Genomic DNA, 16141 nt, shown 5'->3' on the forward strand with positions numbered 1-16141 from the left:
TTTTGCAGTGGACCAGGTCTTTTGGAGGAAAATAACTGAGGTTTTTTAACTAGTTACAATATGCAGTTTTTCATTGTGTAGACCAGCCAAATTTCAAGAGACTATTAACATTTCTTTACTAGGAAAGGTAATTTAGAAACTTTATTTGTTTTAGTTTAATTTATTTTCATTTAATTTCCCAGAGAGCAAAGATCAAAAAGCCTCAATAATTGATGGTTCAAATAGGGTCTAGTCATAATTTGTAATATGCCTGCAATCAGGCTGAACTTGTATTGAGAGCGTTAACAGCAACCTTATAAGCTGTGCTGTCAAAGGAGTTGATGTTAGTAGCACTGTGTTTATACACAAGATAAAAAAATGTGGGCGTTATCTTAGACAGGAATCTAGCTTTCTCATAGGAAATTAGTCAGACCACCTCAGCTTGCTTTTATCTTCTCAGAACCCTAAGAAAGATTTTCCCATTCATTCCTTTAGCACTCCAAAAGACTGTGATTATGGCATTGATTACCTCTGAAATAGATTATTGCCAAAATTCCAAAATTTGGATCAATCTCACAGTCATTTCGGAGCCTTCATTGGCCCCTTATCCAGGAAAGGATTAAATTCAAGGTCCTTTGTGTAGTCCATAAAGCCTTCCACCTGACAATTCCTGAGTACCTTCAATTGATGTTCAAATGGTATTAACATAGTCGTATACTCAGGTCTGGTACAGCTAAATGATTTGCTGTTCCCAGAATTAAGAGTGAGGTGGGGTGGCAGAAGTTTCTCTTTCTGCACCTCCAAACTATCGAACTCTCTGCCTTGGTCATTAAGTTCTCAACCCAATTTGAGTCCTTGTAGGAAGAGGCTAAAAACTTAGCTTTTCTCCCAAGCTTTAACCTAATTGTCACTAGTTTCACTGTTTTGTTAGGAAATACTAGAGTCAAGACGCCCTTGGGCATTTGAGCGCATAAAAAGTGTTTTACTTACTCGCTTAAACAAAAGCAAATTCACAATTTGTTTCCCTTTTTGGACTTTCCACAGGCCCAATACACCACACATCGTAATCAATTTTGTGCAGTATTTCACGTTCCTCCATAATGATGGATGGTATCAGATTAGACCAGAATTCTGCCCTTATGATGGGCTGATTGTCTTTTTCTTGGATGGAAACCACTTTGATTTCTGCTGAAGACGGAGGCTTCAACTGAGGTACCTATGGAGTAGCCCTAGTATCCTCTGTCTATTTAGGGGTGATTTTCTTTAGGAAATAAATCTGTGATTTTAACGACTGAAGACAGATATGAAAGCATAAAAAGATTTATAACTGGCTTCCTTTGATCATTATTGGAGGCAGTTTCTGAAGCTACCTACTTAAAGGGCATTCCGTCAGGTATCTGATATGGGAGTAGAAATTCATGAGCTTGTGAATTTAATTCAACATAAGATTCTTCAAAGGTAGCAGGGAGAGAAATGGGCTGTGGCTGCACTCCCTGATTTGATTTTTGATGAGGAATAATATTAATTGTATTAATTATATTGTTTTCAAAGTTATCATTCCTTTATGGTTGTGGTTCTAATTTTATGCATTTGGGACTTTTTTTGGTGACTGTATACTTGACTTATCAATCAATCAACCAGAATTTGTATAGCGGAGCACTGCCACCCTTAAGGGTATCTGGGCGCTGGGAGTGCTGTGCCTCCATCGAAAAGCCAAGACTTGAGTTTCCTTCCGAAATCTGCCAGGGAGGGTGCTGTTTGGAGGTGAGGGGGCAGTTTGTTCCAGGTTTTTAACTGTAATGTAAGAGCGGCCCCTGCTGCGGCTGCGATGGATGCGAGGGGTGTGTACAAGAGAGGCAGAGGGCAGGTGTCTTGCAGGAAAGTGGAAGCTTAGTCGAGGTTTAAGCAAACGTGAGGATCTTAAACTGGCATCTCTTCTGGATCAGTAGCCAGTGGAGGTTTCTGAGGTGAGGGAGGGATGCTGTTCTGCTCGGGAAGGTTCAGGATGAGTCTGGCTGCGGTGTTTGGTACGGTCTGGAGTCTTTTGAGGAGTTGGTTGGAAATTCCGGCATCCAGAGCGTTGCAATAGTCGAGGCAGCTGGTGACAAGGGCGTGCATGACGGTCTTTCTGATGTTGGTTGGGATCCATCTGAAGGTTCAGTGGAGAATGCGGAGGGTGTGGAAGTAGGAGGAGGTGACTGAGTTGACTTGTGGTGGGACTTCCGTTGGCCACTAACTATGGTCCCATGAGGAGGTGGTTTTCCCAAAGATCAGAACTTCAGTTTTGTCAGAGTGTAGTTTGAGGCAGCTGTCTCTCATACAGTATCCTACATTGGTCATGACGTTGCAGAAGTTGGTTTCGGCGTTGTGGGGGGTCCTCAGTGAGAGAGTGGGTCAGTTGAGTGTTGTCGTAGGATAATATGGTGCATCAGTGGGATCTGACAATCCATGTGAGCGGGGTCATGTAGATGTTTTACAGGGTGGGGCTGAGGGATGACCGCTGGGGTATGCCGCATGTGATGTTCTTGGGTGCGCAGGTGAAGGGAGGTAGGCAGATGCTCTGTGTGTGACCTGAAAGGAAAGAGGCAATCCACTTGAGGACATTTTGCTGAATGCTGATGTTGTGGAGTCTGTTGAGGAACATGTGGTGGGAGACTGTATTGAACACGGCAGAGAGGTCGAGGAGGATCAGGGCTACCATTTCTCCATGGTCGAGGAGGGTCCTGATGTTGTCAGTGGCTGCGATCAGTGCGGACTCCATGCTGTGGTTGGCCTGAAATCTTGATTGTAAGGCGTTGAGAAGATGGTTTAGTTCCAAGTCTTCGGTGAGCTGTTGGTTGATCGCTTTCTAAAGTATTTTGGCTGGGTAGGGGAGCAGGGAGATAGGTCTGTGATTTTTTAGGTTGCTGGGGTCGGCAGAGGGCTTCTTTTGGAGGAGTTGGGCCTCCGGGTGCTTCTATCCATCAGGGAAGGTTGCTGTGAGATGGAGATGTTGAGAATGCTGGTTAGTTCTGTGCTGGTAGGGTTGGTTTTGAGGTTGATGAGACGGTGGGGTCAGGGATCGGTGGGTGCTCCGGAGTGGATGGATGACATGATGGCTGAGGTGGTCTGAGTGGTGATCAGGGACCAGATGGTTATTGTGTGTCTGGTATTCGCTGGTTGAGAGAGGTTGTCAAGGATGAGAGTGGTTGGTTAGGGGTCGAAGTTGTTATAGATGGTGGCAATCTTGTTGTGGAAGTAGCCTGAGGGGGTGTCGTAAACTTCTTGTGAAGGGTGGATGGTGGTCTCTGTGGCTGTCGTGTTGGAGAATTCCTTGATGATTTTGAAGAGTTCTTTCATGCGTCTGGCTGTGGTGTTGATACTGGTGGTGACTGCTGCTATCTTGCCTACCTTGATGTGGTGGTGGTAGTTGCTGAGGGCTGCCTTCTGAGCAGCTCTATTATTGGGGTTCTTAGTCATGCGCCAGCTCTTCTTGAGTCGGTGGCAGTTGCGTTTGGTATTTCTGAACTCAGGTGTGTACCATCTGGCTTGCTTGAAGGTGTTGTTGGCTTTTCCTGGTTTCAGTGGGGCAACTGTGTCAGTGCATTTGGTAAACTAGGCAGTGAAGTTGTTATCAGCCGGCCTGTTGCTTAAGGGTCCTTGATAGCGCTGGGAAACCCAGTTCCGGGAAGTCATGCACTTTATAAATTCAGTGTTGTATTGCATTGTATTGTATCTCAGTTTAATACTTTTTCTGGTTTTAGACAATCCTGTAACTTTCAAATGAAGAGTGTGTTCCATCGACAGACATGCTTGTGCTTCTAGATTGTCTTCTTTAATACTCTTACTGTTACAATTTTAAAGATTGGAAAGCAGGGGGGAGAAGGTGAATTTAATTTTGAACAATGCTCTAGAGGGCCATATGAGAATAGTTTACATAATAAATAAATTGTACCTTCCTCCTTTTTTTTTAGGCCGAAGCCTGTTGCTTACTATTGGTTTTGTGGTTTGGAACTCACTTTTTCGAGCTTTCTATTTGCTGGCTTTATTTGTTTGAGGCTGTCCAGGTTCAATTTGTTCCTCCCAAGATGCAAAGCCTTTTCACGTGACTCTCCTTGTATTCTCCCACGAGTGCTCCTTTCCCTAAACAGGCCTGAAAATCTTGTTTTAATCTTATCACATTTGTTGTGCATTCGCAGACATTCGCAGACAGGTGTCAAATGTTGGGCTCTGTCTTCCAGAGAGCTTGGTGTTTACTTTTCTTTCTCTGACTCCAAAGTGGGAGGATTTATGTGACACTCTTGCTGGATACTGGCGGTAGAGGAAAGGGCTTCTTCTAGCACACAATAACACTTAACTGAACTGTGCAAGTATTTCAGAATATATCAGCATTAGCAGAGCACACACGTTAATTTTGAAGTGTGATGGAAACAATATCTTTAATATGATCAGAACAAATCAGTGCACTAGGTGATGCCATTTTCACACATTATCGTTTGTGCGCTGTATAGTTTTATTAGTAAAACTGCATGTCTGTATAAATGTAATGGTCATTTCAGTTGAAAATGTGTTGTCTGTAATGCCAGTGTGCTACCACACCATGCATATCTATGGCACTCCACTGTGCTGTGCACCATGCCACTACACTCTACCCTGCACCACTACACTTTACACCATGCAACTGCACTCTGCGCCACTGCACTCTACTCTGCACCACTCCACTCTACAGCACTGCGCTCTATGCCTCTCTACTATACTCTGCACCATTCTTCTCTATGCCAATGTACTGTACGCCAGTCTACTCTACACCACTGCACTCTTCACCACTGCAGGCTACACCACTCCAGTCTAGGCCACTCCACTCTACTCTTCACAACTCCACTCTATGCAACACTGCACTCTACACCACTGTACACTATGCCAGAACACCCCACTTCAAGTCACTCTACTCTGTATCTCTCCACTCTATGCCACTGCATTCTATGCCACACTCTAATCTACTCTGCAGCACTGCACTCTATACTACTTTATGCCATTACTCTACACCACTCTACGCCACTTCACTCTACCCTGCACCACTCCACTCAACTCTGAAACAATCTACTCTACGCCACTGCACTCAATGCCAAAGCACTCTATGCCACTCTACTCCACTCTGTGCCACTCAACTCTATGCCACTGCATGCTACTCTAAACCACTGCACTCTAAGTCACTTCACTCTACACCACTGTGATCTATGCCACTGCTCTCTATGCCACGGTACCCAATGCCACTGTGCTCTATGCCAATGCACTCTATGCCACTCTACATCACTGCACTCTACGACACTCTACTCTGCAACACTTCACTCTCGGCCACTGAACTCTATGCCACTCCACTCTGTACTACTGCACTTTACACCTCTGCACTCTGCCGAACTCCACTCTACGCCACTGCACTCTATGCCACTCCACTCTACACCACTATACTCTGCACCACTTGACACCACTGCACTCTATGTCACTCTACTCTACACCACTGTACTCTACTCTGCACACTGCACTCTAGACCACTGTATTCTATGCCCTGCACTTTAGGCCACTGCACTCTACTGTGCGCCACTCTAATCTACGCCACTGCATTCTACACCATTCTACTCTACACCACTGTACTCAACGCCACTGCACTCTACTCTACACCACTCTACTCCACTGCACTCTACCCCATTGCACTCTATACCACTCTGCACCACTGAACTATACAACATTCTACTCTGAAACACTGCACTCTACGATACTGAACTCTACGACACTCTACTCTGCACTGCTGCCAGGACCGGCTCTAGGGCAGTGCAATCAGTGCCTCAGCACCGGGCTTTGTCTTTGCATGGGGGCGCCATGTTTACAAGTATATTATGGTGTTAAAAGCACCTGCTGCTGTTCCTTGCCTCCAGCAATTTTAAGGCAACAATAAATATGCGACTATAGCTACAGTGATTAATGTTCTTCCGAGAGAGAGATAAGTTTTGTTTAGTGGAAGTTTTGACTCATTATAAGGTAGCGCAGAGGGTTAATATGCCTGCTGCAATGTGTATTAATCATGCAGCTCATAAAGTGCATATAATTTAAATAGGTCAGTCACTTATAGCTTTTGTCAGAGAGATCCTTTTGTTACGTGCAGTTTCTAAGATAAAATCCTAATATAGAACAGTGAGCTATTAACTGTCATCAAAAATCAGATTACAAACTGCAACCTAAAGATTGGAGCGTTATGATTTTGTACCCAGTCTTTCATTATCCTAATGTTGCAAAAAGAGTTCATTTGGGTAGAAATCAGTTATTAATATTAACGAGAACCCCCAACCATGTTTTAAATTCTGAGTTTGTGCTTCTCCAGACCTAGCACTCTTAAACTATACTGCCTACCAGCATGGATGACATGCGACTCCTACACCTTGTGGTCCTTTGTTTTATGTGTTTTATTTAGACACATTGCACACCTATAATTGATTGTCTTTGTGAAAGGTGTATGTGATGTAAAGTGCTCTGATCCTACACTGGAATAAGTGGCGCTATAAAACTAATGAAATGCATCTGAGTGAGAGTGGTTCTTGAGGCTTCAGGGGCACTGTTAAAGAGTGGTGGTGACCGAATCCATGGTGGAGGTGGTCTTTGGGGGGTGCCAACAAACACTGTTGCACGAGGCACAACCAGTGCTAAAGCCGGTCCTGACTACTGCATACTGCTACTGCAGACACTCTATGCCACTACATTTTATTTTCCGTATCTGATTCCTAGTGCTTTAGGGCCTGATTACAACTTTGGAGGAGGTGTTAATCCATCCCAAATGTGACGGATATACCACCAGACGTATTACGAGTTCCATAGGATATAATGGACTCGTAATACGGCTGGTGGTATATCCGTCACATTTGGGACGGATTAACACCTTCCTCCAAAGTTGTAATCAGGCCCTAAGTCTTGGAAAAAATTCTGAAATGGCTGGACAGCCTACGACCGAGCCAATGTAGAGAGAGTTTTTACGTCCTCCTGTTGCTTTATGAAAAGAGATTTGTTTTTTCATTATGCTCATTCAGCTTCTAAGCCTTTTTATTGTCATGGTAACGGTTAATTTCCAGTAGTATATCGCTAGAGCAAAGTATTGATTACTTTAAGTGGATCAACCAAGAGAGTGCTTAGTTCAATATATTATATCCGTCAAATGATGAGGGTAGAACACCGACTCTAAAAAGAAGGGAGAGATCTCGAATACTGTGCAAAAAGAAGAAACAAAGTCATGCAAGCACTACTCATCCTTTTTTGGAGAAACCATGATCTCAGCCACCACCCACAGGCTGAAGAAGCTACTTTTAATCTTTAAAGAAGCCTTCAGTCTAGATGTTTTTCCAGTTATCAAAATTATGTCCGGTAGACAGTAAAACTTCCATGGCGAGGTGGATCTACACAGTCTTACCACATTTTCACACTTCTTATCGGAATTTCATTCCTGTGAATTGTAATTGCCAGCTTATTATTAGTATCCTTGGATATGTTTACCCACATCTCACTGATACATATGTCAACAATTCAGTAGAGCTTTAAAACAAATACATGTGACAACTTGGAGGTCAGCCTAACACTATCAAGATGATTTTTAATGTCAGTAACTGAGAACTGTTTAGTTAAAATGTTGATGGTGCAGATAATTTAAAGGAAAATGTGGTAGAGTCTGCCTAGGGACTTTGTATTCTCTTAAAACACTAGAACCCCTTTAATTTGATTTACCATTTAGTTTTAGTTGGCTTTTTGGATTGAATAAGATTAAAATGTATAAAGTGCATCTTCATTTCAAAGAGAATCCTCGCACTGTTCACTCAACAGTAACAACCCAAGATATTACACCAAGCAGACATTTAGCAGAAAAGAAAGTTTTCAGATCCCTCATAAAGTATCTGATGGCATTACTGCCAAGCCTTGCTCGCTTGATCCGTGAAACCTCAGGAAAAAGGGCAGATTCTAGCTAGAATGCGTGGCAATTTGTTAAAAAAATAGGACATAGCTGGATTGTAAAAATCAAAAACCCTGTACATCAGGCAGGCTGTTTTGAAAATCACTTGGAGCTTTGCAGGAAGCTAGCGAAGACTCTTTCTCGCTTTCATGATTTCATCAACCTTTTTAACCCACGCGACTTTCTTGCCACAATATTTTGAATTAACCATTTCTAACAGACAGCTGGCTGGACTTGTCTATACTGCTGCAATAACCTATGTTAGAGACAACACAAGCTGCTTTTATTCCCTAATCTGACTAGCAGACAATAGAAGACCTAGACTGCCTTGTAGGGACCTCATAAATTCATTGACTTTTAAGAGTAGAATACGATCACAGTATCTCTGCTGCCTTATAATTATCTCTTGCATCTACAGACGCTCACATAGCCACATCCATTGTTCACATCCACGGTGGTTGTGCCCCACTCAGATTGTTTATGTTGACTGAGTTAGCCTCATTCCCTGAAGCTAAACATATTCTTTTATCTTGGATATATTAGTTCATGGGCCTTTCCACGCTGTCATACTCAACTTTGCAGACAGGATTTTACAGTACACTCGACCCTTCTGCTGGAAGGGCTTACATTCACAGACACAATGAGCAAAACTCCTCACATCAGACAGAGTTGCAACACAACTCTAATCACATGCAACTCCTCAGAGTAGAGGTTCTACTCTTCAAGGTCTGATAGTAATTAAATACTTTCCCACCAATCCAGGGTAAGGTTTTGATGCGAGCCAAGGCAAACAGAAAATTCATTCAATGGTGCATCTGTTTTCCCAGTCAGGAATCATAGACAAAAAGTAATGTGATGTTTGTGTAAATTAAACATATCACCTAAGGGTCAGTGCTCCCCCTCACAAAATTAAGGGGATAATTTGGAGTGTGAAGGGACAGGAGCCCTGTTATGACACAGAGGTGTTTCCGCACTGCCAAACCTGTGGTTTCACAGCCCACTGTGGGAGATTTAGCTGGCTCGATAGAATAAAGCTCTAATAGTCCGTCTGCCACAGAGCCGTCAAGTCATAGAAATGGTCACCCAAACCTACTAAGGGCAGGGAAACTGTCACTAGATTTCCATACTTGGGGCCACCATGCGAGGCATGGCAGTCCTAAGTAGAGAAACCAAACAATGGCACTGACGGGCAGAGAGAAAACTCCCTGCATGTCAGAGCCGAGTTTTTTTTTTTTTCAAGAAACAAATTCAGTGTTGGAAGTTTTTTGCTTCAAAACAAAAAACACTGCTGAACTGGCGCACCAAGCATGGCTTTGGTTTGGCAAAGTTCAGTGCCTTCAATGTAGCTGTTGAACATTCAGCTCTACTAAAGGCAAAGACATTGCCGCGTGCCTGGCAGCAATCTCTAAATTTGGCGGTTGAGCCACTGCCAGGGAGTGGAAACCATGGGCTGAGAGAAGACCATGGCACCCAGGGAGCAATATGCATAATTCATTAAAAAGGAGCCCCTCTCTACACAACAACGAGATACAGCTGTTTTTTCTAAGCTTATACTCAGATTGCTAGATGAAAATAATGTTGCATGAAAACCAAAAAACAAGGCATCGAAGAGCATTAAACCAAATTTGTAATGGAAAAGGCATGTCACAGTTTACTTACTCTTTTTTCAACTCTCCCAGTTCTAATCGAGTTGACAGCAGTTGAGATTCCAGCTTCTGCACCTCTTGTTCATGGCTGCTAGCCAGCTCTCTGATCCTTCTGTCTTTTCCTAACGATTCCTGTGATGCAACAAATGAAGAATAATTGATCGTTGTCACCTATTAATAAAACTAGTGGGTTTAAGCAGTTCATATCTGAAATGGTCTCAAATAAGGCTATGCCTTGCCCTCACTTAAATTCGCCTGGTTTTCGTGGATCTCCACAAAGTCGCTGCCGCTAGGAGTGTCCAGTTGGAAGTAAGAGAGCGGCACACGGGTGCTCCCCTGTCAGCTGATGATTTACATGTGTTAGGTCGTACACCAATAGGCCAGAGGCATGTCTTTCAGACCTTTTATGAAAGTGTTTGCACAAATGATCACACCTACGTTGCTATATGGATCAGCCCTGCCCCCATAAAAGCCAATAGACTTTAAAAGAAGGCAAAGTGGTCACGTAGGGGGCTACCCAGTGCCTTAAGTAGTGCACAAACAAGAACTTTGCCTGGCAAGGGGAGGGTACTCCATTAATAAAGGAGTCGAGCTTTCAAACATTACATTCCTAGCAAAGCTGACCAGATAAAGCGGGGATTCCACTGCAGCATTGTACTGCAAAGAGCTAATGCAATCTGAGAGCAAATGGGCAAAGCAACCAAAATGAACACCAAGTATTGTTTGTGAATTATGATTTGGATTCCGCGTTAGAGGACTGTAAGGCAGGCAGATAAGGAGTTTATATTTCAAAAAACACATATTAGAAATAAGGCTTTTGATCTATCTTTTAAGAAACAGTTTAGAGTTCATTAGTAACTAATGTCTATATAATTTTAAAGATTTACTGATTATATACCTAATGTTTCTTTTCCAACCACATGACACGTGCTGTTCCTGATAAAGGAAGGACAGGTTTCATGTCATCACACCTCTAATGTGGCAATTCAAATGACAAAGGTGGAACGATGTGACTGTGTGTAAGACTTTTTACAGATTATTTAACAGACATTTTATTAACTTGCCATGAATTCACATTACCTCAAAAATGATACCTATAACCAGTTTTAAAGCAAAACAATACAAGAACGATTAATTCAACTTTCCTGTTTCTTTTTATATTCGAAACTGATTCTGTAGCTTTGGTTGTTGGGTGCTTTTAACACTTCTAGTGAAGAGATAACACTGTATAACCTATGTCATTTTATGGACAGTATTGAGAATGTGAATAACCGTTGTTTCTAATTTCTGTATTTGAGTACCAGCTCACCAGAGTTTTTGTAATTTGTGTATTTATTTTAACAAATCACAATAACATTATTAGTTAAACATAAGTAGAATAGATCTTATAAATGTGTACAGAAACAGCCAATAACACGAGTCTGTAAAGCACCAAAAAGGTTTAACTAAAAAGTGGTTAGACTCTACTCCAGCAGCAAGATACATATACATCATTGAAATGTATAGAATACCTCCTAGACTGTGGGCTTTATTTTGTTAGGCTCGCTCAAACTCCTTGTCATTACCGTAGAAAAGGACGACATGTCAGCGCACAAACTATATAACGGTTATAGATCATCATAGATGACTGCAGGATCAGCAAAACTGTAGATTACAATGTTCAAGCAACAAATTACTGTATACAATTAAATGTTCAAAGATGTTTAAGCTGGCACAAACAGGTTAAGGTTAAGTGATTTCTTAAGTAAACAACCACACCATCCACAAAGAGAAATTTAGCAGTGTAACCCTGCTCTCCATGCTTTTGGCAAGGTGGATCACCCTTCACTACATCATGCCTTTGGAGAGACGATGTTCCGGGTGTCGCTTCTCCTTCATCGAGGACAGGGTAGAGAGGAAATGTGCAGAGCTTCTACTATTCCAAATCCCTGAAATTTGTGATTCTGAAATGCCACTGTCCATTGCTGTGACATCATAATAGTGGAGCACCAAACCATAATAATAATAAACTACTTAATGCTTACTTTAAGTAGACTGGTATCAGGAGACATCATACTGGAAGGTGTTGCAAAACAGGAGCCAAGCATTGGCAAGAAACGGTTTTTTAGTATTTCCACCCCAGCATACTGACCACCTACAGAAATGAAGAAATAAGCACAAATGAGTAGATATCCTTGGGTGAACGGAACAAACTAGCTTAACCTATGTATATTTTTTCTAAACATAGGCTCATTAAGATTACAAACTGACTTGAAAAACTAGATGCTAAGTATGCACAAGAAAATAGTTTTAATTTACTCCGATTTGAAACAATGCTAAAGAAGACCTAGTGCAATTATGACTAGATTGTGTATGTGAAGATCTAAGAGTGGCTGTAGATGATGTGAAAAGAGAAATTCCACTCACTTTAGGAAGCTATAATTATTAATCCCTGAAATATATTATGCATACAGATTACCACCGTTAGGACCTTAACCGGATGTCAAGATAGCAAACAACAATAGGTAAATTTTAAGAACATGATGAAATTAAGCATGTGACACTTTGCCCAGTGCCTCCACGTCAAATCACCCCATCTGATATCATTCTACATTTTACTTTATGCAGCTCCGCCAACAAGAAGTATTTATTTTACAAATACGAAAGTAAAGTAGAACAACAGGAGGAAATGTGCAAAGAAAACTACTTACTACTTACTTTGAAAACTCACTACTGAAGATTTCTAACACTAACGTCTCTTTCCCCTTTAATGCAACAACACATATATTCCCTCCTTTAGCATTTAGCACCACTGCACTGACTACGGGGCCATGACTTTAAATCCAGAATACACAACTCAAACGAATTAAAAGGCCAACTAAAGCAGCTCTTATAAACTTAAATCATAGCTATCTATCATCTAGCAAGCAACACTAAGTTATGTTTGAAGGGGAAGCAATTGGCTGATGATCAGAATCCCCTGTCCCCCTAGGAACGCTTAAGTGCATATACAAAGTAGTGCCTTATTCTGGTCAAAAGACAAATAAAAAAGAAAACTGAGAAGCATGGACTTCAGATATACTATCTGCTGTCTGAACCCTACTTAGGCCCTCATTCTGAGTGTGTCAGAAGAGTAGGTACAGTACTATTTATCGTAGTTGATGAAATCCAACACTGTGGCATTGGGAAATTATTGGGTGCAATACAGAGCACCTATTCTGAGTTTCTGAGGAATAACAGGCGGATGTTGGCTCCTAATTCATCCATGTTTCAATAAATATTGTTTTGTCTTTCTCTGTTAAATTCCAGCAGGTTTTATCAACCGAAATTTAACAAAAGGGTTAGGTATTTAACACACCTGGAAACACCACCACCTTGGCTCTTTAGCTGCTATGCAAACAGAGGTGTGCGTAGGTGTCGGAAAACCACTTATAATCAGCACCATAGAATTTGTTAGTGGAAGAGGAGATGTGAAGCTTTGTACAAAACTATTACAGTGAGACTGAGTGCGCTGACAAGATCCTTTGTTCAACAGATGCAACACGAAGGTCCCTAATAGCATGTCCAATATTACCAGACTGCCAGAAGTCACAGACAAATCTTGTTTGAACATTTTTACGATTCCAGTTTACAGATTTGTGTTTTGGAAAACCAAGCTACAAAACATTGGCACTCTTTCCATGAAGCTTAAAAAGAAATAATGGATATGAAGGATTGTTTATTAAAGAAAGTTTACAGATTGGAGTAAAAGTGAATTACGGATACAGTGTACAATGGCAAGCAGGTGGAGGACAATAATATGGTGCTGGTGCTACCTCCAGGCTGATATGTGTGCCAACAGGCCACCTCATAGGGACACTCCTGCAGCTCGGAAGCCCCTGAGATTCCCTCCTGCGGTCCTCTACTTACAAGGAACTGGGGGATGAATCTTTGGGTTCTGCAGATGTTCGGGCATGGTTAATCTACTGCCTTACTCTCCTCTTTGGCTGTTATCTTACCCCAGCGTACCCCAGGCATGGGAAAACCCTGCAATTAATACTGTGGAGCACGCCCATGACTCACAGATGCAAGGTGGCAGGAACCCTTGTTCCCATCCTCGGACCTAGTGGGGGAAAGCAACGAAAGGCAGGCTTCAAGGGGAAATCTCCAGGAATTCTTGAGGCCTGGAGAGTTGGACGTTACTGTATAAGCTACTACTATTGCGCTCTTTTAGTGTCTTGTATTTTATGATGTATCCTATAATGATTCTGCTTTCCCCGCTCTGTGTAGGTGTGATACATTTTTCTAATAAACATCAAAATACTGCTCTAAGATAGTGAGAGCATTTTCCAATAAGTTCCTCATGCAAAACTAGCTTGTATATGCATTTACAAACCGACTCTTGACACAATGGACTGAAATTTGCCAAACCTAATGGTACCCCCTTACAAATTGTGGACTTCCACATTCTAAAAACAAGCTGGTAAATGCATACATTGATGAGACCACTGCCTACTCACCTTCCCGCGAAATTGCGTTAAGAATTGAAATAAGTTGTCCTTGAACTTTCGAGCTGAGTTCCATCAGTTCACAGCATTCGTTCAAATTTTCGTCGCATGTGTTATTCTGAAGGTTAGACAGAGAAAACATTAGTACTAACAAATCATAATGTCAGATAATACAAAATGCGTGCAAAGGAACAGGGGGTGCACCACAAAAGTATTTAAATGTTATTTATCTTAAAAAAAACGGGGACAGTTTATTTTCAAATGTATTTTTTAAATTACCAGCATTATAATAAAATGTATTGCAGCATTCTCGCTTGGTGGGCAGTGCAGCACCAAGAAAAACAACAAAAAACAACAAAATTGGGCTAATTATAAGAAGAATTGAAAATAAACGCTTGGTCTGATTTACTGCTTCAATAGTAAGCAGGCACACGCCTACTGAGTAAGGAAATGGAGTTAGTGTAGAGGCCACACATTAGCCTCCACTCACACCGCTCCTTCTCCTCGGATATAACCATTTCTGTTATCTGCTGCTGACAAGGCAGAAAGCCAAGAAAGAAGAGTAGATTGTCAGTGTGGTTTCCACACTCAGAAATGACCTCTCTCTGTCAATGCAGAAATGACTTCAGAGATGATGCCCATGAGTAGAATCCTTTAAAGATCCATGACACGCAAAAACACGAGACATGTTTTTCACTGCATTGCAAGATGTAAAGAACAGTCATCAGAACATGCCCCTTTTCTCAGGAAGAGTAGGACTATTACACCCTGGGAAGGGAATGTTGTGCATGGATAAAGAACTGGGTGCACAGACTATTACAACTTGCAGATCAATGACTCGCTAAACAGAGTAAGAAGTGGGTGTTCTAACAGAAGACTTAAAGGTCTCATAAACACCAGTGTGTGTGCAATCACATACACTCACGCCTTATCCAATTCCCAGTGTTGTTTAGCACATACTTGTTAAGTGTCCTTTTATGAGATGTTTCTCATCCCATACACCTCAGGATTAGCCCTGGTGGGGGGTAAAGGTACCCCAGATCATCATGTGACACCTTTTCAGAATACTGCATAGGGTTTCCGGCTCATGTTTGCATATAACTGCTAAATGTTATTGCTCTTTTTACATGGGCCTAGTCAGAAAAAGCAAAGGTAACCATATTCTCATTATCAACGCTCTGCCTAGGATCCTGCCAAGTGAATAAAGGCATCCACAGATTTCCACTTGCAGCCTAGGTTTCAAAACAAACATTGCTTGCCTGTTTCGTGTAAACTGAACGCATAACAGGTTATTTGATTTCAGTAAAATGTATTCACCAACACACCCTACAGAAATGATATTAACATAAGGTAACTGCATGTTTATTGCTTGAGTGCGTGAGTAGATGGGTAAGATGTAAGACCTCTCCTCACTCCTCCACGCAGTGATGTGTAGGATTTGTCTCTGAAAGGCCAACTTATCGCGTGCATTAGATGCCTATTGTTTTCAATAAGAGTAATGTGCATAGCGCGCTGATGTCTGAACTGTTTTGGTTTGTGCTCCACAAAAATCATAAATAAGCACCCTGGGAACCACTGCAAAAGACACAAAGCACCGTTTCTTCTTAAAACTAGTCAAATAAAATACAGTGCTTTCCGTTCCATTAACTGCTCTACTTTTAAACAAAAGAGAGTGAACCCTGCAAATGAAATACGATCAAAGCATGAGTCAGAACCAGTTTGAGCTCAAAGGGCACACAGGAGATACTGGGACTCCACAGTGGAGATTGAGTCTATTTACCATTGATCTCCAAGCGCCTGGCCTACTAAGTACACCACTATAGCACCGGACTCAGAACTCAACATATTCTTGAAAAAGTCCTAGGTTAGTGGTTTCTAAGGTTATGAATAATATCTGCAGCTTCACCAAGGCTCCAGGAAGGTCAGGCCCACTGTTCTGTCAGGAATGCCACAGCGGGACCCAATCGGGAGGTCTCTGCTGTTGAGTCCGCATCGGCCCCGCTTTCCTTCAGAAGTGAGCAGCTGTTCTAGAGAGTCTATGATCAGTCACAGTTCACGACACAGTTCGGCCCAAAACAAAATCC

The 16141-nt window shown here is 41.9% G+C and overlaps 1 protein-coding gene across 5 annotated transcripts in view; it reads right to left on the bottom strand.

Annotated features, from left to right (window-relative positions):
- The window catches only part of SPATA18 (spermatogenesis associated 18), a 151182-nt gene that overhangs the window by 49136 nt on the left and 85905 nt on the right, over positions 1–16141 (bottom strand). For all 5 annotated transcript variants that reach the window (XM_069201418.1, XM_069201408.1, XM_069201401.1 and 2 more), the window contains 3 exons: positions 14070–14175; positions 11616–11725; positions 9605–9723 (listed from right to left, as the gene is read on the bottom strand). In XM_069201418.1, the coding sequence (XP_069057519.1) occupies positions 9605–9723; positions 11616–11725; positions 14070–14175 (335 nt within the window). The remainder of the gene's footprint in view (positions 1–9604; positions 9724–11615; positions 11726–14069; positions 14176–16141) is intronic.

This window comes from Pleurodeles waltl, chromosome 1_2 (assembly GCF_031143425.1).
Source record: "Pleurodeles waltl isolate 20211129_DDA chromosome 1_2, aPleWal1.hap1.20221129, whole genome shotgun sequence".
Lineage (NCBI taxonomy): Eukaryota > Metazoa > Chordata > Amphibia > Caudata > Salamandridae > Pleurodeles > Pleurodeles waltl.